This window comes from Stigmatopora argus, chromosome 8 (assembly GCF_051989625.1).
Source record: "Stigmatopora argus isolate UIUO_Sarg chromosome 8, RoL_Sarg_1.0, whole genome shotgun sequence".
In the NCBI taxonomy this organism is placed as follows: Eukaryota; Metazoa; Chordata; class Actinopteri; order Syngnathiformes; family Syngnathidae; genus Stigmatopora; species Stigmatopora argus.
In genome coordinates, this window is record NC_135394.1 from 1,619,954 (window position 1) to 1,645,052 (window position 25,099).

Sequence of the window (25,099 nt, forward strand, 5' to 3'; positions counted from 1 at the left end):
AGGAAAAAAGGTTTAGAAAATGAATACAAAATCTAGGTCCAAACAGTTAATTTATCAAAAACACCAACACAATTTTTTCACTTTACATTAGTATGCCGTGTATTTGTATTGCATTATGTTTGAAAGTTGTTTGGATATTTGTTGACACAGCCCAAACTGTTTGGCAAGTTTGAGTAAGCGATCTTGACACTAAATAATGAGAAATTATCTCCATTATTTATACCACTGAATCTGCAAACACAATTCCTCACAATGATAAGATGGAATGATTTGTTAGCATTAAAAATACAAAAAAACACACACATTAATGAGGAGCTAGTGTACTGCATCTGCACTACACAAATACACCAACTCCATAATATTTTAAGGTAAAATATGCAATGAATATTTTCATTTGTGTCTACTTTGACTGGTTCCCTAACTCTTTATCCCTAATAGCAAAAATCAGATGAAATAGAAAAAGATGCACAAGACATTGACGTTCTATAGGTTGAAGTCCCAACAAGCCTGGCAAATGAGTTCTTCAATCTTGAGCAGACATATGAACACAGGGACAGTACACTGCCATAGACAGAAATAAACATTCACACGCTCTTATTTAGCTTTCAATTAAAAAAAACAGTATGTAACTACTGGAATTGTGCATGAATTATACACTGCTCAATACTGCATCATGGATGAGCACTACCTCAGAAACATGCAACCAAAAAAAGTCTGTAACTTATTTGCTCAACTGCACAATGAACTTTGATCACCTGAAAAACAGACCGTTAAAAAAAAAAAAAAAAAAAACATTTGTCATTATAAATAATGAGTGCATGTTTGGCCGTGCCAGCAAAAGAATACATTCAAGCGATTATTGCTGCAAAAAATATGTCACTTGTGCATTACATCCCTAGTGAGCAAAACTGATCGCCAAATACGATCAAACATTGAATTGGCATATGTAATTTATGCAATAAGTATGTGCTCATTTGGCCAAGAAGAGGGTTCTAATACAGTGTCACAAAATGTCCTTGACATCAAAGTGGGGCAAGCTAAAAGTGCGATTTAGTGTGGAAACAAATCGACCAATAAAAAAAAAAAGAGCCGATGATCAGTAGTAATACAAATCATATGACATGAAATTCATTCATCTTCCGTGCTATTTGTCCTCACAAGTGTGCTGGAATCTATCCCAGCTAACTTTGGCCAGTAAGTAGGGAAAACCCACATAGGCACAGCAAGAACATGCAAACTCAACACAGAAAGGCCGGAGCCTGGGTTTGAAACCTTGAACTCTGAACCGTGAGGCTGACGTGCTAACAACTCTTCCATGTTTTGTTAAAATTGACATTCCACATGCTCATGAACCATTCCACCGGGGACGGCGGGTTCCATCCCCCTCTACCGTGTCGGGACTCGAACCCATTCTGCGCAGCGCCGGCAGCATGGTAACTGCTAGGCTAAAAGCACAGGCTAGCAGCTTAGCTGTTCGAGTTCTCTGCTGTTGTCATCGGGGGTGAGGTTGCCAAAGCATGCATTGCATACAATGAACCTGTGTGCAGCCTTTATGCACGGTAATTGGAAGATGAATTGGACAGATTTTCTATCAGGGAATGTCGGTAGCAATGTTGTTGGGCGATAGTGTGTTTAGTGTCATGCTCGCACACCAAGACATTTTAATCAAGAGGAAAACATCACGTTCTCCAGGTAGTTTGAGAAAGTCTGTTTTGCATTACAAAAATACAGTAAATAATATGAATAAAAAATCCAGTTAGTGCAGTAAGGAGAGCTACAATTGGGATTGTCTACTTTGCTTAAGTTAAAAAAAAAAAAAAATGTATAATCAGCCTCATGACATAAATATGACCAGATCTCTTACACTGGACGCTAAAGAGGGTAACAAAGGGAAAATGATTTAAACATACGTTACATTACTTCCAAAACATATTTACTTTTTACTCTAGATTTTGGTTAAATGGCAAACGCAGAATCACCCTAAATGGATGGATGGAATGCTGGCCTCGCGGGCTCAACTAAGTATTTATTCTTTCACCGCAAATATGAAGACTGAAGATTAAATGTAGTCCCCCTTCGCGTAACTTTTGGGCCCAATTTATTTTATTTTTATGTCCTCTTCTTCTTTTTTTTCAGGGAATATTTTCTAGGGTGTGGCCTCAATACACCACTAATCAAGCAGCAAGACATACCCACTATCAATATTTGTAGTTGGATGTAAAAAAGGTAATTTTCCTAGCCTTTCAGCTAATCAGTGTTTCTTCTCTGCAAATAGAGTTTAAGTAGTATATTTTAAGTGCAGTGATCATTAAATAGTCCAGTCTTATAAAAAAATAATAATAATACATTCTCCATGATAATAATCCTCTATGAAGGCACCTCCAGGAAGAATGACTTCAAACAAACGAGTGGGGAAAAAAAGAAGAGGTGATTCAAGGTGAAACATAAAGTGGAATGTTCGTATTTTATCCTTCCCCCCTCTTTATCTGAGGTCACATTGTCAGGGCGGCAGCCTCAGTGGGGAACCCAGACTTCCATCTCCCCAGCTTTTTCAGGGGGGTCTTGACTCCCGAGGCGTTCCCAGGACAGCCGGGAGACATAGTCTCTCCTGCTAGTCCTGGGGGAAACCCGAGGCTTACTCCCAGTGAGACATGCCCGGAACACTTCACCAGGGATGAGCCCTTGAGACATCCTAATACATTGCCCTAGACACTGCATCTGGTTCCTTGGAGGAGTAGTGACTCTACTCCGAGTCCCTCTCAGAAGACTGAGCTTATCACCCTAAAGGAGGGCTCGGACACCCTGCGGAGGAAACTCATTTCAGCCGCTTTTACCGAGGATCTTGCTCTGAAAGTCACCACTTTCAGCTCGTGTCCATAGGTGAGGGTAGGAATGTAGATCGAGTGGTAAATTGACAACTTCGTCTTTTGACTCAGCTTCTTTACCACGACTATGAGAGCAGACGCCCCACAGATTCGCCTCTCAATATCCAGATCCATATTTCCCTCACTTGTAAGCAAGACCTCAAGATACCTAAACCCAGCCACTTCTTTTTCCGACTGAGGCCCATGGTCCCAGATTCGTGTTAAATATAGTAAAAAAAACTGACAGATGTGAATTTGTTGCTGACTGGTTTAGTTTAGGGCATGCTGTCTAATTGTGTGGAAAATCCAGTCCATTTTGGTGGTCCAACCTCCATGGTGAGCGTCATTCATCTGTTTCATGAAATAGTCCAATGCTTCCTGCCGAACGAAAGAACAACAGAAAGACATAAGGAAAGATTGGATACTGTGGAAAATGAAAATGTGTGTGACCCGAAATCAGAACACATTTGGGACGAGGATGAATTATACTGCACATAAATGTTTTGTTTTCAGCAATAACTACACGAGCGCACCATTAATTCAGGCCCTACTACTGTATCTCTTGTATGTATAAATGAAATATTCCTGAAAATTGTACTAAATAATATTGAGACAGGATTGCAAATTCTTATTGATTTCACAAAATGTAAACGTATTTACATACCTAGTGGATATTTTTACACCCAACAAAATAGGTTTGTAATTTCCTATTGATCTCCTAAAATGCCAGTAAGATAGTTTTTCCAGGCTATTCCCAGACCAAATGACTGATCTCGTCTAACCATAACATTATTGTCTTCCCTCGAATTTCACTGATAATATAGACTAGACCTGGCTGCGCTAATCGAAAAAATGCGAAGTAGAATCACCCTTGCCATTTCTACCATATGTTTTCGCATCTATACAATACCAAGAAGTGCATATTAAACGTTACAGTTATATACAAATCAATACTGTACAGTAATACCTTGACATACGAGTGCCCCTACATACGAGCAATTTGAGATATGACTACAATTCCGAGCAAATATTTACCTTGAGAGAAGAGACAAATTTTGAGATACGAGCATTAGAGACAGCCAGTTGGCCAGGCCGCGAGAGGCTGCTTTATGATTTCACAGCACTGTCTCTCTCGCCGCATCTCCCTCGTGCAAAGATCTCTACTGGGTGGAGCGTTGCATTTTTTCTCTTTTGTTTTTGCATTAGTCAGTGCAGAATTAAGGGATACACAATGGATCCAAAGCAAGCCGGTGTAATGAAGGGTAGTGCGAAGAAAAGGCGTATGATGACAATCGATATTAAGCAGGAAATAATTGAAAAACATGAGTATTGTCCGCATCACTGAGTTGGCTCACCAAAACGTATGGAGAAGCAGCAAGTTCGCCCCGAAAGCCCCGGTGGAATGCATTAACCTCTTTGCCTTGGTTATTGCACAAGAAGGTTTAAATTTTATGTAACGTAAGATTAAAACGTTTTAAGTGTGTATAGAAATATATGTTCATTTAAGTTAAATTTAAAATTTATGTTGTTACGAGCGCATCCGTCAAGTGACTCTCTCTCTGACTTTCTCTCTCTCTATCTCTCTCTCTCCCTCTCTCTCCTCCATCCACAAACTCCCCGTTGTATAAAATAATGCCTCATTTTATTATTAAACTTCATAACCACTAGTTATTTGTTGCTTTGTTAGTAGATTTAACAAATAAAAATGTTTTTCCATTGTAATATCCAGTTTTTTTTTGTTTTTTTTTCAGAGGGTGGGAACGAATTCATTTGTATTTAGTTCATTTCTATGGGAAACGTTGATTTGAGATACGAGTAAATCGACATACGAGCTCAGTCCCGGAACGCATTAAGCTCGTATTTTAAGGTACCACTGTAATGTATTAATATTTCAATAGAATTTAGCTGCTTCCTCGTTGTGGCCGACATCTGTCGCAGAAAGATCCACTCGTCCATCTTCTCTGTGGTGCGGAAATTCAACAGCGATATCACAGGGGGATGGCCTGTTGCTACCCGATATTGACTGGTGGCAGTCTGGTCAAACTGCTGACATTGCTTTGCGCACGACACTTTCCCCCTGTCTTATAAAGGACTTAAGAACCATGAAAAACAGTACTATGAACATTTTATCTACTGTAAATAATACCTGTTCTGTCTTTTCCAGGGCCAAGGTCTTCCTAATGTAGGCAATGTCATCAAATGACTGCAACTCAGGCATGCCGGAGCCGAGCATCATGGAGAACAGGTTGATAAACAGGTTGGCATGCTGTCGGATGGCCAGGTAGGCTTTATAACACATTTCCTGGAACCTGCATGCCATAAAAGAAACATGAATGTGTTTCCTGAAAATGCAAATCACACATTAAAGGCAATGTGAATAGATACTGAATTACACTTTTAAAGTAGGTCAGGACTGGCTGCTCCTCAATTTAATGTGATTAAAAGATAAATTTATTTAATTATGGCTGAAATGTTGGAAATAACAACAAAAGCTTTACCAGAACACATTGGTCAAGTATAGTCAGCCGAGGAAGATTTCAACATCGTTTGGGGAAATCATAACCCCCTATTCTGTCTGTCTTCCATATCTCCCTCCTCTATAACACCTAAATCAAATTATCAGAAAGCCTGATAACAAGCCTGATGACTTTTATTCTGGTGTGTTTGAGGAGGGAGACATAGAAAACAGGCTGAATAGGTGCCCTTGAGGACTGGAGTTAGTGACCCCTGCTTTATATCTTGTCATTTTAGTCTTTTTATTGCCAGTGGAAAAACAACTTTCAAACCGCAGAATCAAGAATTCCTTTGTGCAGAGTGAGGATTGTTCTCCTCTATGTATTCCTGGGGGGAATAAAAGTAACACACTGACTGGTCAGCAGGAAGTGATTTACAACAGCAGAAGTACCTCTCAAACTCTTTGGTCTTAGCGCACTCCTGGGAGCCCTTACTGATAACAATGAGGAAGTCTTGAGTCAATACAAAGGGTACTCGCTCTCTCTTGTATCCAAATTTCTTTTTCTTATGATCCAGGAAATGTCCAAAGTCAATATGAAATAACTGAGGCAAAGGACAAACAGCAAAAAAGAATAATAATAATAATAAAACAAGATAAGAAAGAAAGAAATCATCCATTGTTTTTCTTCTGGTAGTATAGTTGTTCCCCCATCTGCTTTCAGCACAAAAACCTCAAATTAACCTATTTTTAATTTTTAAGAAACATATTCTTTGTTATTCGCTATAAATGCTTTTTTTCTGTTATGTTCTTTCTAAAACAACTTACAATAGATGTAAGACAAAGCTCAATGAAAAATTGTGAAATGTTTTTACACCAGATTGTGTTTTTGCAGTTACCTGTCCATCATCTTTGACCATAATGTTGCTGTTGTGTCTGTCTCCAATGCCAAGAATAAATGTGGCTACACAGTAGCCAGCGCAAGACCTGGTAAAAAGGTCCACAGCCATATCATACCTGCATTTGAATCACATAAAACATAAAGCAATGTGAAAACGGACAGTCAGGTTAATTGAATTAGCAATTCCCTAAGAGGTCAAAAAGATTAACAGCAATGATTGGTGCCATGAGAGATGTAGAACTTACATCTCGCCCTTGTTCTTGTCTCTTAGCCACTGATGTAGAGTGTTTGAATTGAACTGCAAAGCCCCTTTCAAGCCACCTTTACATTGAATCTGCATGATAGTGTGTGAGCTACGAACCACCTCGATGAGACCCACACAGTCTCCTAATGAGAGACAGCCATAGGGCAGCATGCTGGAGGCAAAGACAAACATGAGTGCACACAACTGCACGCAAGCTCCTGACAGAGGTAAAAAGGATTTGGAAAGCCATGAGAACTTATGTACAAACTGTGATAGAAAAAAGCATTTACCGTAGGTCTAGTCCCTGATTCTGCCAAATGTTCTCCATGATTTTGATAATCTGCAAAGTCAACATATCTTGGCGCAGATCTACAGCAAAAAAAAAAAAAACGACAACAGAGATAGTCAAAACTATTGAGATCAACACCATTTCTTGACCTCATTTTGTTCACACGATAACAACGAATTGCAGTATTTTCCAGACTATATAAAAATATATATAATATATTTGTCACACTGGTCAAAAAATGTCTCATGATAAAGAATTACATAAAAATTACATTTTGGGTGGAAAATACTAGTATTGCTTCAGCAACAACAGAGCATTTAAAAATATATATTTATTCCATAATTTTTGGCTTAAGATATTTCCATCTGGAAGGATGTCCAAATAAGAAGATGGATAAAAGTTCAGCCTCCTTAACAAATGCCAACATTCAGACTTAAATGCAGCTGTAATAATAATTGTTAATAGGAATGCATGAGAAATATAATGTAGAGTCGAAAGTCATAGACAGCTGAGGCCTTTACACACAGAACTACTAACTCATTCATCTTCTGTACCGCACATCCTCATAAGGGTGGCAGGGGGAGCTGGAGCCTGTCCCAGCTGACTTAAGGGTGAGAGCCACACTACACACTAGACTGGTCACCAACCAGCCGTAGGGCACACAGAGAGACAGATGACTTGTCAGAAGTGGCACAGAAAATGAATGAATAAACATAAATATATACTCAATTCAAGTGTGTTCTCACTCTAACTCAAATCAAGAGTGCCTGTTGGAGATGTTTATAATTGTTATTATTTCTTATTGTTGTGGTGGCCTGGTGAATGAGTGGTTTGCAGGTCAGCCTCACAATTCTGGGGTCGAGGATTCGATCCCAGGTAAGTCTTTGCTGTGTGGAGTTTGCATGTTCTTCCTTGGCTGGCATGGGTTTCTCTGGGCACTCTGGTTTCCTCCCACATCCCAAAAACATGCTTGGCAAGGATGGTTGGACACTCTAAATTGTCCCTAGATACGAGTGTGAGTGTGAATGTCTGCCTTCTTGTGCCCCCCGATTGGCTGGCCACTGATTCAGGGTGTCCCCCGCCTGGTGCCCAGAGTTTGCTGGGATCGGCTCCGGCACCCACCGCAATCCTTGTGAGGATAAGCGGTTTGGAAAATGAATGAATGTTAAAGTTGTGAACAACATGAACCATTTTATATATATTTTAACATTATTAATAAGCAGCATCAAGGTATAAGGCGCAGGCCCAGCTGTGAAAAAAGTGTGCTTTATAGTCCAGAAAATACAGTACTATGATAAAAATAGTATCAGCATGGATCATGTATTTTACCATCTCCATTTTTGAAGATAATCTCATTGTTCTGAAAGAGTAGCTCAGACATTATGTCTGGATTTTCCCAGTTGAGCCACAATGGCCTCTTGGCTGATGACATGATCCTGCATTCATCTAACCTGTGCATAAACAACGTTGCATTATTTTCTTTTACACCCTGGTAAGTGCCTACACACATGCTCATGAAAAAGTTTTAACCCTAACCTTAGGTTGCCCAGTTGGTGTGCAGGGTTAAGGGGTGAGGTGAAATTCTGGAGTGCATCCATGTAATCGGGTCGTTTCATCTGATCCACCAGGAACCGCATCTGAACCTTTTTAATAATGACAAAAGCACTTCATTTAGTAGGTCCACTGTGAGTGTGAATAATCGCTGCTTGTCGTACAGACAATGACTGAAATACCTCAACCGTGAGAATGCCAGAGTACCCTTTTCTATTTAAAATAAAAGAAAACTCTGAAGGGAAATATTTTGAAAGGGAGCACCTTCTGTGTCTCATCCTTTTTCTCCTGTTTGAGGATATCAGTGAGATTGATGAGCTTCTCCATGGCCTCCACCTGCCTACTCAGGTGTTTGAGGTACATGCCACAGGCCCTGCAGTAAGCCTCTAAGAGTAGCCCAAACCTTTGGCTCACAGTTTTGTTGTGCATTTCAGCCCTATGAGAAGGGAAAAAAGGAAAAGGTTTACGATTTCATTCGCACAGAAATGATCGATTCCAGCTAAAGGACACAAAGGAGGAAATAAAAATATTTTTTATAAACTCACTTGAGATGCCAAAAGAAAAAATGTCCAATCCTTTGATTGGTTAGTGCCTTTTTGAGTAGAAAACGGGCCAGGGGATTGTCAAGATATTGCTCATATTTAATAACCTGGGACAGAAACAAAAATGGACAACATCAGAAAGGAGTTTAAAAAAATACTAATAGTATATAGAAGTTAGCACAATATGGGCAAATATGTTAAAATTAAAATGATTAAAATCAAACTAGCTGTGGTGGCAAAGTGGTCTATTTTTTGGTATATGGAGTTTACCAATTTCGTCATACGCAGCTGGGTATGATGACAATTAGGCTTTTGTCGAGTCAATGATGATGACAAAGCCTATGTCCGATTATTATTGTTTGCACTTTCTTCTCACTGCACAAAATGTATCTTAAACCTCCAGTATCCAACAGGTTTGACAACCACTGTGAGACACATACCTGTACAAGCTGGATGAGGTACTGAGATAGTTTGTCATCAGTTAGGTATTTATCAAGGCAGCGTACAGCAAAGTGGCGAACCATTGGGTCTGGGTAGTTGCAGTCCAACAATTCCAGGGCCTGCTCCGGACGGATGGATGGCCATTCCTTCAATAGGCAGTACATCTAGCATACACCAATAGAGAAAAATATATTGAAATATTTAGATCATTATTTTGTTGACAAACCTTTGACATTTACCACTGACATGACAGTAACAGAAAAATGTAAATTAAATGCCTAATTGGTTATTAAAAACAAAAGAGACACACCTGGGCTACTTCATCTCTGGAGTTCCATTTTACAGCAAGGAGGATCTTGGGAAGGATCTCTGGGAAATTCATACAATAGTGCCTGTTCAAGGGAAGACATATCAAAAGGATAAATATAAATCATAATTGTATTATCGAAATTTGGATAAAAGGCTAAAAGAAAATCATAGCCATCATATTTTGGGGGGAAAAAACTACCTATATCTCCAGAGGAAGTCTTTCTCTTGTTCTGTGATTTCTGAGAGGGGGTCTCTGTTACTAAGGTGTCTCAGCTGATCTATGTCATTCTCTGTCAGGGCATGGTCCCTTGCAACACGATTGCTCTGGAACAGAACAGCAAGAAAATGTTGAAGAAAATTACAGAGGTACCTCGAGATACGAGCTTAATGCGTTCCGGGACTGAGCTCATATGTCTATTTACTCGTAACTCAAATGAACGCTTCCCATAGAAATGAACTAAAAACAAATTAATTTGTTCCAACCCTCTGAAAAAAAAAAAAAAAAAAACAGGATATTGGATTGGAAAAACATTTGTATTTGTTCTGATTTGCCATCTATTAACAAAGTAACAAATAACTAGTGGTTTAATAGTACTAAAATGTGTTTAATAGTACTAAAATTAGACGAATTTCGTGGAGGGGAGAGAGACACAGACAGAGAGGGGGGCGGAGACTTTTATACGGCAACGCGCTCGTAACATAACATAAACAAATTTAAATGAACTTGGATTACGATGCAGACACACTCAAAAATAAGTTTAATTTAAACTTACACTGAACTTCATTCTAATTTTGTTTTGAATTTTGATACCTTTCTTCTCCCGGGTTGGCTCTATTTGCCCCGCATCCACCCTGACATTCAGATGCATCATATCGAGGGTTGTCTGCTTTTGTCTTCCCTTCAAAATATTCCGAAAATAATGCACACAAATGTCCTCACCATAGGATAACGCACGACCACTTGCCAACTTGCCCGGGAAGTAGTACTCCTCTCGTATTAGCGAACAAGCTCCGCCATTCGCACTGACTAACGGGGGGAAAAACACTGAAAAAATGCAACGCTCCGCCCAGTGCTCGTAGAGACATCACACGAGGGAGTTGCGACCAGAAAGACAGTGCCCATGATGTTCTTATGAGCAGCCTCTCGCGTCCGCTTTATGCTCGTATATCAAAATTTGTCTTGTATCTCAAGATAAATATTTGCTCGAAATTTTACTCGTATCTCGAATTGCTCGTATGTCGGGGCACTCGTATGTCGAGGTATTACTGTACTTTGATTTAATATGTCTACTATGTCGAATGAGGAATCCAAGTAAGTAAAATTAGTTTTTAATCACTGGTTACAGTTTTATTCCATAATAAAAGTCTGCTACATTTACTCATGTGCTATTGATGTATTCAGCCAAGCCATTGTAGTATAACACAAAATATTTGGCCAAGTTACAGCAGTGATGCCTTAGGATCTATTCAGGAGAGCTTCTTAAGCAACTCGAGTTACAGATAAAAGGTATCACTTTAAACACCATGTTAGTCATTTATCATAAATAAATCAACTGTTTATTCTCCCTACTTTGTGTCACCCAGTATCTGTTATATCTGTATGAAGATACCTGATGCACTCTACCTCGATTTGTATACAAACCAATTAACCCATGTATACTATCATAATCCATATAAAAACAATGACTACGAGATTTGGGATTCTACTTAAAGTGAATTGTCTCTTGATGATTCCAACTTTAGTCACACTATAGGGTAGTAGAAATAATATATTCTTAAATGCATGGCAGCTCGTTAATAATCATGAATGATTTAATAATGTAATTCAGGTGACCGCCTCTGATTAGTGGCATCTAATCACTGACCAAGCACAACAGCTTTCTGTAATATGAACACGGACACAGGGGAAAACAGTAAAAACTTGATTCTTTGTGATATGTGAATTGGTATTTGTGTGAAAAACTCTGATAGAGCTTAATTCCAACATGGCTATGTTCTGCTAAGCCTGTAAACGAAAAACTGTAAAGGTTGTGTCCAATTCATTCTCTGCACTGGTGCTATTTGAGAATCGCAAGAATACTTACATACATAGTTTTAAAAGTAATTTTATGTGAGTAAATTATTAATTGTGGTATACCTGTCCTGAAAGATTGTAATTAAACCCCAGTTCTCGTGAAATAGTCCAGTTAGCATGATCCTCCACAGCATTCATGTCCGGATATTTGAGTGGATTACTGAAGTGGTCAAATTCCAGTTCCAGACATGGAGTTTCCTGAACAAAGTAAGTGACACTGTGAATATACCAAAGGCACGATTTGTAAAAAGAGGTGCATGAGTTCATTTTACGTTGTTTGGCCTATTAGCAGAATCACAACAATGATTATTTTTTCACTGAGAAGATAATTTAGACACCAGACTGAGTGTTTTTCCAGAAATATTCAATAATCGCATTTTATCTATTTACCTTATTGGGATTTGAACCTGTGACTCCTATGGGATTGAGAAGATCTTCTAAACCATGAGGAACAGGCCAGAGATTCAGCGCCATTTTGTTCGCTACCAAAGTGTGGGTGTAGTCAAACAGATTGACATTTCCCCAAGCCAGTGGACAGTGCTCCTTGAAGAAAAAGAAAGAAAAAGGAATAGCAAGTAGATTAATATTTGGGCAAATCTGGATTGATAACATTGTGAGATAGACGAAATGCGCAAAATGGATCATCTTGTCTTTCTGATCATTATATCTCATCTCATTTTCTGAACCGCTTTATCCTCATTAGGGTCGCGGGGGGTGCTGGAGCCAATCTCAGCTGTCTCCGGGACAGAGGCAGGGGACACACTGAATCAGTCGGTGCCAGCCGATCGCAGGGCACAATGTATAATGACAATAAAAGCATTCAATTCAAAAAGGAGCATTGTTGTTGCTTTGATTATGAAAAAGACCAAATACATTTGTATTTAGTTTTGGCATCTTACCTTATAGTATGTAACACAATTTCAAGTATTTATTATTAAGGACAATGTGTACACTTAAAAATAATAATAAATAAACAATGTAGTACACAGAATACTATTTGTCTAAAGTTTAACGTAACATGGTGATCTACAAAGCAAGTCTTCAGTGATGGAAGCAGGTGAGAAATAGGTAGGAAGTCGGACTGCATTTCATGTTGGCAGCCAGATTATTTGAGTGTATTTAGAGTAAATGCCTGAACAAAAGGCTGTTGTGGAGAGGTGTTTATCTTTAATTCAGGTTGTGCATGAAAGAACATCCACCAAGCTAAACTCAACCTGCCGTGGCACAGCAGGGGAAAGGACAAACCCCTGGTGTCTGTTTACAATATCAATGGCTGGCACTCAATGACACAATCTACACACACATACAAGTGCGAGCACGCAGGTTTGTCCTAAGCAGGGAAGATTTTGCAAAATAAATGTTTTGTTTAATGTCAACAGACAGATGATTGTAGCACACTAGTTTAGGATATACAGTCATACCTCTACTTAGGAATGCCTTTATGTACGAAATTTTCAGGTTACAAAAGCTTTTATATGCAAATGAATGCCTCGAGATACGAAACAAAATCCAAGTTACGAAATTCCCCTCAAAGTAAATGCATTTCCTTATCCATTATTTTATTTTGAAATTGTAGCGGATGCATACATTCTCACTTTAGAACTTTAGAACCTCGCTACTGGTGCAAGTTTTGTTGCAACCCAGGAGATTTAAAAAAATGTTTGGAACCCGTTGACAGATGTTGCACGTTCCATTTTGTTGTTGTTTTGTCTACTCCTCAAAATAAAAGACATAAAAAAATCGGATATCTTTATTACATTTCTTTAATTTCCTCAAAGCATTTACTGAACCACTTAACCTCACATGGCTCACGGGGATGCTGGAGCCTTTCCCAGCTAAGTATGAGCACCAGGCAGGTGATCAAACAACTTCCGGTTCATGTAACGTAAAAAAAGAAAACGACTTAAATCTCGTAGCATTTTAACTTTTTTTAACTCTCATTATTTCTTCAATCGCCTAACATTATCTGACAAGCAGTTTTGTAAACACAGACTTAGCATCGACAAAAGTAGAAGACCGTGAAGCCTAACAACTACCGGTTTCTATTGCATAAAAATAAGCAACAAAATGACTTTAATTTCATAATTTTACGATTTTCTCTCTCGGAATATTACAATGTGTGACATTTCCACACATGACCATTGTTCACAGCACATTAGTTACGAAGAACACTGCTCTACAGAATGCATAGCAGGGATAATGAACATTTAATAATGAATGCTCATGAGTCATGATGCATTTGTAGCCAACATAGTCATTTTGATAGTAGGCTAATATAGAGGAATACATGAGTTGCCTGATGTTCCCTATTTTACTATTACTTTCACATATAATGATTCTTCTTAGTGATACGTACATTAAAAAAACTGCCCTGAAAAAAATGCAACTTATATTCCAGTGCAACTTACTATATAGTATATGTTTCCCCCCCATTGTGCATTGTTTGGCCAGTGCAACTTATACATACACATATATATATATATACATATATATACATATATACACATATATATATACATATATATATACATATATATACATATATATATATATATATATATATATATATATATATATACATATATATATATATATATATATATTCCTATCAAGGTCATATGAATCATGGCACTGATGCCATGTAGTGTTCCCAAATTGATTTCTATTTTACCTCTTTTGCGCCCTTTCTGCCTTTGACTGAGCAAATGGAAAGGCAAAGTCTAGCAGCTCTTGGGATGTCTGGGATGTACATGTCATAGGTCAGCCATTCATTCCACCTTTGGATAAAGAATAAATGAAGGGTTTTGTGAAACAATCTCGTCCCATGTGGGCTTTCAAGCATTCCCACCAAGCCAAAACAATGAAACACTGTGATTGAACACTGGATTCAACCCGGGACCCCAGAACGCATCCTTTTTTCAGTCTATTTCATGGTGTGAATCCTTGGTTTCTACTTCATGTTGAAATTTCAGCACCTATATATGTGTTGCTATGTACTCTACCCGGAGTACTAGTACTTGTTGCCACATTCACCATAATAATTCAGGTTTAAAGCCCAATTTGTATTTACCAGTTTAGGAATTCACAAGGGCATGTCATTTTCCCATCTGCATATTGATTGATGTGTACACAATAGTTTTTGATTCATAGAGGTTCCATCACACTCCAAACTCAAAATGATTCATGAGAAGTGTGTGTCAATGTCCTCGATTAAAAATCCTTTTTAAAGTGCAGTTTATACTTGAATCGCCAAAGTTGCAAAACTGTAACAAACTACATTGCTGAATGAAATTCATAATGGTGAAAAGGTTACCTGGGGTTAGAGCAGGGAACCCTTTGCGTGTTCACATTGTCACACATCTGCTCTCCTCCATGATATATACCTGTTCTCACATAAATCTAATAGAATAGATGAATAGGAAAACAAGAGACTAAACATTTATTCAGAAAAATAGCAAAATTACATAAATTAATCACAGAGACAAAATATACACTCCACTATACCATTAAAAATCAGGAATTTTTAACTACTAGCCTGGAGACCAGGGGTCAGGAACCTTTTTGACAGAGCGAGCCATAAACAATTCATATTTTTAAATGTTATTCCTTGCCATTATCAGAATTTAAAAGTCAAAATACATGAACATGTGTGCATTTTTAGTCATTGCACCTCTTTTAAAGTACAAAAAGTCAGAATTCTTTTGACAAAACTGTAACGCTGTTGCTAATCAATGACAAAATGCATGCAGAAGAGTCTAATGAAATTAAAATTAAAAAAGTTAAAAAGGGGGTAGAGATGGTGTCAACACTACAGCGCAAAGGTGACGCTCCTACTGATTCGTTTGGGACTCAGCCCTCACCAGAGGTTTCCATATTTTAGCTCACATGTTAGCAGAAAGCCATATGCAGCCATCAAAAGAGGCACATATGACTCCCCTGCCATAGGTTCCCTACCCCTGCTCTAGACCATTCCACTCTTCTGAAAAGTATTTAAGTTCAGTGCTTAAAAGGGACAGACAACACCTAGTAAAAATGACTTTCATGTAAAAGGTGGTTCATCAAAAGATTTAAAGGTCCTTTTTCATTCATTCATTCATTCATTTTCTGAACTGTTTATTTTCACAGAAGAAGGAGATGGACAACCATTCACGCTCACACTCTAGGCCAAATTAGAGTATTCCACCAGCCTACCATGCATGTTTTTGGAATGTGGGAGGAAAATTGAAGTACCCAGAAAAAAACCACACAAGAACACACAAACTCAACACAGGAGGACGGATCTGGGATTGAACCCAGAACCTCAGAACTGTGAGGCCGACAAACTAAGCACTCTGACGTCGGGCCACCCTGATTTAAAGGTCCTGTAATCTCAAAATGAAAATGAATACAGTAAATTGTTGTTTTGTGCAAAAGTAAAGACTGTTAATATTAATTTTCTGAACTGTTTATCCTCACAGGGGTTGGCAGGGGGTCCTGGAGCCTATTCCAGCTGACTTCGGGCACAAGGCTAGGGGCATCCTGAATTGGTGCCCAGCCAATCGCAGGGCACAAGGAGACAGACAACGATTCACCACACACTCATACACAAGGGCAATTTAGAATTCAGCCTACATGCATGTTTTGGGGATATGGCAGAAAATCTGAGTACCAGGAGAAAACTCACGCAAGCCCGGGGAGAACATGCAAACTCCACACACTCGGGACCCACCTGGGATCGAATCCCCGACCCCAGAACTGTGAGGCCAGCACGCTAACCACTAGTGCACCAATCCGCCTGTTGCTAACAACCCGGACAAATTTGAATAAATTAAAAGATAATGACTTAATATAAAGGCTTTAAAGGGGACAAAAATAGGATTTATTTGATAAGGGAAAGCACATATGAATGAACATATTCATATTCATGTTTTTTTTCCCAAATTGAATAATTTAATATTTTGCATTTACAAAGACGGTACTCGGACGTTTGGTCGCCCGGAAGGTTATTGATAATTACCATTTAAATTTGTTGCTCAAATTCCCTAAATACAAACTGCGAATTATTATTTTGTCATACTTAATGCACTATTAATTATTAGGCTAAAGAAAAGCTCCAAATTTCCCGTACTTTTATTGTGTTTTGTTGGAGAACTTGTTAAGACCCTGCCTGACTGACGACCCTTCCTAAGGGGACAACCCATGTACATACACACTCTTATACACTCACACGTCCGCTCAGTGAAACTGCTCAGGGCCATTGTTGGCTTTGATTAATGCATAGACCGTGTTGTTTTACCTTGTTTGGTCGCCGGACTTTTGGTCACCGGACTTTTTGTCGCCGGCCGTTTGGTCGCCGGACGTTTGGTCACTCGGACCCAAACGTGCGGCGACCAAAAGTCCAGCGACCAAAAGTCCGGCGACCAAACGTCCGGTCACGTACAAAGACAGGCATATTAACTTCCTTATGATATCTACCCTAATCATGTGCTTTTGATTCATACTGTATCTCAGAAATACCACGTGCGATGATTTTTCTTAAGATTTTCCCTTCAAAGTAACACATTTGAACTCCCTATTAAAACCATGAATATGGAGGTGAAAATTGTGAATCAGGGGGCCGCTTTTCGTGGGACATTGTAAAATTCAACAATTTTAAGGCAATTTTAACGCTGTGGCGATGCGAGTAAATACGGTACTATTTTATATTTACGTCTTTCTCCAATACTACTCTACTACTAAAAATGAGATTCTGAGCACTGGGTAAAGGTGTTGTCTGTCTCTTTAAATACCTTAAAAACTCATAAATGAATAAAAGATATTCCCACCTTGTCTATGTCCCTTATATTGACGTTAACATATGTAGCACAGAGGATCCGTATTCGCAGTGTTCCATTGATGGTCCAGAGTGACTTGGCCGCTGCCTCGCCATTCATATATGATGATGCCGTAGAGATGCGACGGGAGTATGATGGCATGACAAAGTTATCCGTAGGCAACTGAGCATAGAGGCTGTCCTTAGCCATGAGCATGAGGTTGGGCATTCTGCTCAGCATAATACAACTACGAATGTACTAAAAAGGGTGAGCAAAAGGGAGTGTAAGTGCAGATATAAGTATAACAGGTTTCCAGCTTCAGAAGAAAGAAAGACTTTTGCTGCAGTCTGGAAATTTAGCTTTGGTGGTTGCTAATGTGTTAGTCAAATACATTGGCACAAATGTCACTTCATTGCTCTCACTAAAACTGTGAGGTTAAGGTCAAGCTAATCATAAATTTAGTCAAACTAGTGAGACTGATAGTTGTAATGTCGCTACCTTACGTTTAGGGGAGCTATCATTTCACTTACTTTATACTGGCTGATTGGGTACTTTTCCAGCAGGTACTCATCACAGCCACAAACTTTGAGGATGTATTTACCCTGATATTCCTGAACACACATCTTTAGTTGTTCGGGGGAGAGCAGCATACTACGTGTCTTCTTACGAATGGCCTCTGCAATCACCTGTGTTACAACAAGATGCGTACTATATTGGACAGGAAACCAGCAAATAAATTTGCTGTAGATCCCAAATGTGGTTCCTCAGCAAAATTAGTTAAATAAACAAATCTATAAGATGGCTTTCACAAATTGTTTAAGTATATACAGTGGGTGAGTGTTTCTGCCTGCGCACATGCTTTTACCTGCTCTGGCACACAGTCATGGTTGATCTTCAAAGTATACTTTTGTTTGTCATTATTTGGAGAAACAATCACCCAAATTACAACAATAATTTGACCTGAAATAAAACAGACGAAAAGGCCAACACAAACATGATTGATGAACAAAGCAATGATGTTGTCTTTTTTCTCCAGGGGCAAACAAGTCAGTAAAAATGAAACATTCAGGATCTGGTATGCTCGGGGCATTGAACCGATTGCAACTGGACTGTTCTGATTGCCTCTGAAGATTTTGTGCCTCTCTTACGAGCATGCCTCATCACTTCATGGAACAAAGTGAGGGAACACAAGTTATTTATCCTCTAAATTAGAACCAACGATATAACAAAGACTGATTGTTTCACAACAGTGAATAATGTGCTTTGAAAATAATGTCATTCCAATACGATAGCATCAGCATTGGCAACAGAAAAACTGATAGTTATTTTTATATTAAATTTGGTCACAAGATTGCATCCAATCAGCACCCTGCTGTTAAACAAATCCCTAGACAAAAATACCTCCTTTGTGAGGCTTCTTCTCTTTAGAAGATAGTGTATTATTTGTAAAAAACAGATTCTTCATGTAGGGCTTTCTTTAATATAAAAAATATGATTCATCATTTACCTGTTGCATTATTTTTGGGATAGTTATTATTCATTCATTGATTTTTTTTTTCATGTATGCAAGTTCTGAAGCATCTCATTTTCTGAACACCTACCTTTGTCCAATTTGCTGTAAATGTGTTTTGGGAGTTCTTGTGTGGATTCTACATTAGGTGGATAAACATAAAGGGCTCTGCTGTGGGGCCCACTGGCATCTCTGAGTTCCACAGAGTCTTTGCACACATTCAAGATGTTTCTCCTGAAGTCCTGAACCTCAGGATCTTTCACTAGGTCAAATTCACACACAGGCATACCAATGGCAAAACCTGTCAAAATACAAAGATTATACAGTATTTAGATTTTAAACCGTAAGAGGTCACATGATGAATTAAATATGATATTGGTAACAATACCTATTACTAACATGCAGCCATGTATTACTCTTATTTAATACTATTGTGTATTCATAGAAGTGCATGCTGTATTTCACGATGCAAACTATTGACCACACAGGTCCATTTATCCACACCCTTTGGATTAACGGGCCAAAAAGGAACAAAACACACGGGACTCACCAATCTCTCTGTTCAGAATCTTTTCCTCTCGGTTGCCAACTGGTTCAATTACTTTGAGGAAGGGTTGAAAAAGTCGGAGGTCACAAAGCCTTCGAGTCTCATCGAAGAACTCCTCCCGCTCAGCTTCCTGTAGAAAGGAAAACTGAGTCCCTATCCAAACTATTACTGTGAATTTGCCGTAAATGTGAATAGTGAAGACGTGTGTGGAGTTGTGTCCAAACTAGAAAGCATATTTGCTAACATTTACATACAATATGTAATGGAAAACTTCCAGGAATTATGGAATAAAAAATAAAAAATAAACACAAACATTTACAGTCACACTGAAAATTGTGTTTGGCAGAATTGAACGTTTTAAAACAAGTTTCCTATTAAATTCCAACAATCTACCATAAACAACTATTTTTTTACTTTTTTTGTTACAGCAAATGACTATATAAAATGTGTATGGGTAACTGATCTAAACAGTGGTGGGCCCAGTCTAGTTTCACCTGCAACAATGCTCTTTAAAGTAAGTGTAAAGAGTAAGGTTTTGTTTCTAAATGCAGAGCACATTCTCCTGAAAACTCATGAAATTAAAGTGTTGGCTAAAATCTCAGTAGGAAAGGGGGTACAGTGTGAAAAGGAGCATAGTGAGATCACCTTTAGTACTGATTAAATATGGATCACAGGGGAAAAAAAATCCAAAATCAACATTTTCAACTTCCTTGTTGACAAGGCTATCAACAAACAAATCCTGAAGGGTGTGATTTGTTAAGAGTGCAACACAATGCAAGAGTTATGACAGGATAACTCGTGGTTGCTTTACAATGACACAACACGTGATTATAATGGTCTGAGCACATGACCGTTTTAGGGCAACAAAAACATCACCATGCAGTAGTAAACTATCATATCAATCTGACTCCATATGATATTATTCCTCTTTTCCCAAAGGTGTTCAACAGATGGAACCATTCGGAAAATTGGTCTGAAAACAAAGCAGCAGAGGATCCCAGAAGAACCCTTCCAGAATGTATGAAGATATAGAAGAGAAGTCTGTAAAACTGTTATTCTGGTTGGGCAATTATTCCACAAAGGACTGCTGTGGGGCGCTCCTGGTTTTTGTTCCGATCAAAACACCCCGGACTGATTAACTAATGGGGTTTTAGGCTGTCACAAGCAGCACCTGACAGCAATTAAGTAAATACACTATTAAGATACTGGATTGGAGAAAAAGTGTTCGGTTGTTCTAAAAATTCGCACCCACTGCGTTTCTATGTGGACCAATTACCCATCCCTGCTCTATGGGAATTATTTTGAAAGGAAAACTTTCTATAGTCTTTAGCTTGACTTCTTCGTGCAGTGGTACCTCGACCTACGATCAGCTCTACTTACGACATGCTCGAGGTACGATGAAAATTTCGATCGAATAATTCGCCCGAGATACGATCAAAATTTCGAGATGTGACCAAGCCAGGTGGCCATGACATGAGAGGCTGTTTATCATTGTAGCGCACTGTCTTTTTTTGCCGCATCTCTTTCGTGTATAACAGATATCTACGAGCACTGAACGATTCATTCAGACGAGTTTCTCCTAGCATCGACCATGAAACGCACAACGCGCATGCGCGGGCAAAAAGAGGGCTTTCTGGGTAATGAAGTATACTTGTGCACACAACACCGATAGGCAATGGCACCCTTTCTCAGAATAAAACGTCATTACCCACAATCAATACGTGGGTAGGCTGTTATTCCTTCCTTAGCCTGTTAGCTCCCGTTAACGGAGCGATCGCTTATTCAAGACTACTTCTCGTTGGCAAGTGGTCGTGCGTTATCCTATTGTGATGACATTTGTGTGCATCATTTTCGGAATATTTTGAAGGGAATACAACAGCAAACAGCCCATCGATAGCGAAAGTCAGGGTGGAGGTGTGGAGAACAGCTAACCCGGAAAACAAAGCTAAATTTTTTTTTAACAAAATTAGAATTCAGTTTTGTGTAAAGTTACATTAAACGTATGTTTGAGTGTGTCTGTATATATTAATCCAAGTGAATTTGAATTTGTTTGTTCGTTTATCAGTGTGTTGTTACCGTGGATAAAGTCCCCCCAAACACCCCCCCCCCCCCCGCCTCTGTGTATGTCGCTGTCTCTACCCTCCACGAAATGCGTCTAATTTTACTTCTATTAAACACATTTTATTACGATTAAACCACTAGTTATGTGTTACTTTGTTAATGGATGGCGAATTAGAAGAAATAAAACATTTTTTCCAATCCAATATAAGGTTTGTACTGTATTATTGCACAATTTTCAAATAAGGACTATATGCCTACCTGAGTAACGCTGACAAAGATGTAAGATGTCTCTTCCTGCAAGACGTGATGGAGGGGATACTTTCTGGCTTCTTTAAATAGCTCATGCTTGATAGTTATGAGAGTTGCCTCACGGAGGCATTCTAAGGTCAGAATCATCCCATTTGGTAAGAGGCAGTCCACCAGGATCCTAGAAATACACAAGGAATGATTGTCAACTAAGAACAGTTTCATTTGTATCTAAACTGAAATCAATAATATTGACCTGGGTGGCATAAGGTGGATGCCCCATAATTCTCCAGAAGACGGCCTGGGAGGCATCTTCCTATCTATCTCCCAATTCAGTCACACAGGATAGCTGAAAGCACAAGAAAAGCAGCACATCACTGTGTAACATAGACTGAGATTAAGTGTTGAGCCCAATTTTGTCAGACAAGAGCACTCAGACAAAACGGTTCTTCACTAAGGCTAAATATTTATCATCAAACACACTCGAAAGTTACAATTTTCTGCTGCTTTGGCTGTCTGAAATCAGATTTTTACCTCAGGAAGAGAAATGACAAACCATCTAAAACAGTCAGTTTCCACGCCGAAATGGAATGAGTTTAATTTTGCAGTTAAAATTATTTACACAATGCTAAAAAGACCATGCAACGTATTACAATCTCTCGATAGTTTTCCAATATTTATGCCGAGGAATAAACACTGATAAGAAATTGACATTTATTAATACATCGTCTAAATTTGTAAAATTTTCTCGAAAAATAAAAAGGGTAAGAACATGTGTTGTGAGCCATTCTTTGAGCTGCGACCCTGATCAGGATGCAGCTAAGCACTTTGGACCAAAAAAGGAAGCTTGCTCCAAACACAGGATGTGGGGAGTGGGGAAACAGTGGCCTCTACACAGGCTTTCTTTGAATTCTGAAATGAGTAAGAGCCAGTTGAATAACTTAAATGGGCATTGAATAACACAGTGGCAAACTTAAATCTATTTTCAACCTTGACATCATCATTTTTTAACACCTAGGTCATTGCTGTAAAAGGACATTTCTAGGAATTTTATTATTTCAGAGTAAGATTTTCTTTATCTCATTTCATTTCTGAAACGCTTTATTCTCAGTAGTCCTACGACGTCGCTGTTGCAAATGCCACTGATAGTCTTGCTAGCATTGATGGTTTTGCGATTAGCATGAGTACTTTGTAATCACAATTAAGGATGCTTGAACCATTCGAGCAAAAATACAATACTGAAGGAGAAGGTCAACAGCAAAATGGCACAGTATTTAATCCATTCATTCATTTTTCTAAACCGCTTTATCCTCACTAGGGTCGCGGAGGGTGCTGGAGCCCATCCCAGCTGACTTCGGGCCAGAGGCAGGGGACACCCTGAATTATTGGCCAGCCAATCGTAGGACACATGTACACAAACAACCATTCACGCTCACACTAATGCCAAGGGCCAATTTCAAGTGTCCAATCAGCCTACCATGCATGTCTTTGAAATGTGGGAGGAAACTAGGATACCCGGAGAAAACCCACGCAGGAGAACATGCAAACTCCACACAGGTGGACCGACCTGTACTTGAACCCAAGTTCCCAACTGTGAGTCTGACACTCTAACCACTAAGTCACCGGGCTGCCCGGTTTTATTTATATTTTGTGAATATCAATAGACAGTGGACAAAAATACATAATTCTAATGAGAATAAGTAGAGAGCCCTACCTCAAAGAGCAGTAGATGATGGCTTAGTGCCACCCTTCATCTTTCAATCCAACCTCATGCTGCCTGTCACTCAGGGATGTGGAGATGGAGCAGACTTGAGCACAAACAACATCAGGTCAAATTAGGGGTGATGTTAGCAACCAGGCTAACTATGAGAATGACAGCGGGGATGCTGCCAAAGAGGCACAACGTGATCAAAAATAAATGATTTATTGGCCACTATCCAAAACAGTGACTGTTTTGCCTTCTATTAATATATATACATTGAATCATAAGAACAATGCCAAAGGATTTGGGAACAGTTAGCAAGATTCTCGTTCAATGGGGCTCCGCTGTCCGTCATTTGCCCCGACAATAAAACATTTATTCATCCTTGGCAAGCGACACATGACAAATTGAGCTCGACCACACACACGGCAGACCTTTCGTAGGTTTTCCATGGGCGTCAACGCGGAGAATGGGTAGACGACGAGGTCTCGGCACGGCTAACGCGAGCCAGCCTGCCCACCCCACCACAACACATCGGCCGGTTGATGGCTTTCAACGGCGGGGGAGTAAAGCAGTCCGTTCCCCCGTCCTTAAATCCACTATCCCTGGGAAGACCTTTTTTTCTCCCACGCCGCGCTGCAACTTCTTGTTACAGTGAACAGAACATCTCCAGAATTTTGACCCAGAAGGGATGAACATGCGGCGTAATGCGAGGATGATGTGAAGTGAGATGGTAGCGGTCCAAGTTCTGCAGGGTCCTCCCTCATATGCCTGCCTGCGTCCCAAAACGACACACTTTTAGTGCACTCACACTAAACTACTGCGTTTGTTTTGTGTGCTTGTATGACCTCCACTGTGTATTTATCCAATAATGTGTGCATGCAGGTCCATGTCGTTTCAACACCATGTAATCCCTTTTTATTACTCACTATAACCAAGTACCAAATCTTTGCATGGAGCATCCCTGAGGCAGGAACTATTGGTAGAACTTGTGTGCAAGGTGTGTGTTTGTGTGGTTGTTTGTGAATGTTTGTGTGTGTGTGTGTATGTGTGTTTGTGTATGTGTGTGTGTTTGTGTATGTTTGTGTGCGTGTGTGTTTGTGTGTGTATGTGTGTGTTTGTGTGTGTCTGTGTGTGTGTGCGTGTGTGTCTGTGTGTGTGAGTGTTTGTGTGTCTGTGTGTGTGAGTGTTTGTGTGCATGTGTCTGTGTGTCTGTGTGTGTGTCTGTGTGTGTGTGTGTGAGTGTTTGTGTGTGTGTTTGTGTGTGTCTTTGTGAGTGTGTTTGTGTGTCTGTGTGTGTTTGTGTGTGTGTGTTTGTGTGTGTATTTGTGTGTGTCTGTGTGTGTGTGAGTGTTTGTGTGCATGTGTCTGTGTGTGTCTGTGTGTGTCTGTGTGCGTGTGTGTGAGTGTTTGTGTGTGTGTGTTTGTGTGTGTCTCTGTGCGTGTGTGTGAGTGTTTGTGTGTGTGTGTTTGTGTGTGTCTCTGTGAGTGTGTTTGTGTGTGTGTTTGTGTGTCTGTGTGTGTTTGTGTGTCTGTGTTTGTGTGTGTGTGTTTGTGTGTGTGTGTGTTTGTGT

The 25,099-nt window shown here is 39.3% G+C and overlaps 1 protein-coding gene across 4 annotated transcripts; it reads right to left on the reverse strand.

Annotated features, from left to right (window-relative positions):
* Positions 1 to 2,135: 2,135 nt before the first annotated feature.
* Positions 2,136 to 24,442, reverse strand: LOC144078386 (phosphatidylinositol 4,5-bisphosphate 3-kinase catalytic subunit alpha isoform-like). 4 transcript variants are annotated; one of them, XM_077606405.1, is made up of 26 exons: positions 23,960 to 24,442; positions 23,538 to 23,631; positions 22,080 to 22,172; positions 21,836 to 22,004; positions 19,520 to 19,646; positions 19,061 to 19,270; positions 18,325 to 18,419; positions 17,990 to 18,145; positions 17,472 to 17,717; positions 14,981 to 15,066; positions 14,339 to 14,444; positions 12,058 to 12,210; positions 11,731 to 11,865; positions 9,793 to 9,917; positions 9,595 to 9,676; positions 9,284 to 9,448; positions 8,847 to 8,950; positions 8,566 to 8,737; positions 8,287 to 8,393; positions 8,080 to 8,201; positions 6,752 to 6,830; positions 6,463 to 6,633; positions 6,216 to 6,333; positions 5,770 to 5,921; positions 5,011 to 5,173; positions 2,136 to 3,242 (listed from the first exon to the last, which is right to left on the reverse strand). In XM_077606405.1, exons 3-26 carry the CDS (start codon positions 22,133 to 22,135, stop codon positions 3,135 to 3,137), a joined length of 3,207 nt encoding a protein of 1,068 aa, XP_077462531.1. In that variant the 5' UTR covers positions 22,136 to 22,172; positions 23,538 to 23,631; positions 23,960 to 24,442; the 3' UTR covers positions 2,136 to 3,134. The 4 variants fall into 4 exon arrangements, with proteins under 4 accessions (XP_077462531.1, XP_077462532.1, XP_077462533.1 ...); XM_077606406.1 differs by having other exon boundaries at positions 23,538 to 23,709; XM_077606407.1 differs by lacking the exon at positions 23,538 to 23,631.
* Positions 24,443 to 25,099: the final 657 nt, after the last annotated feature.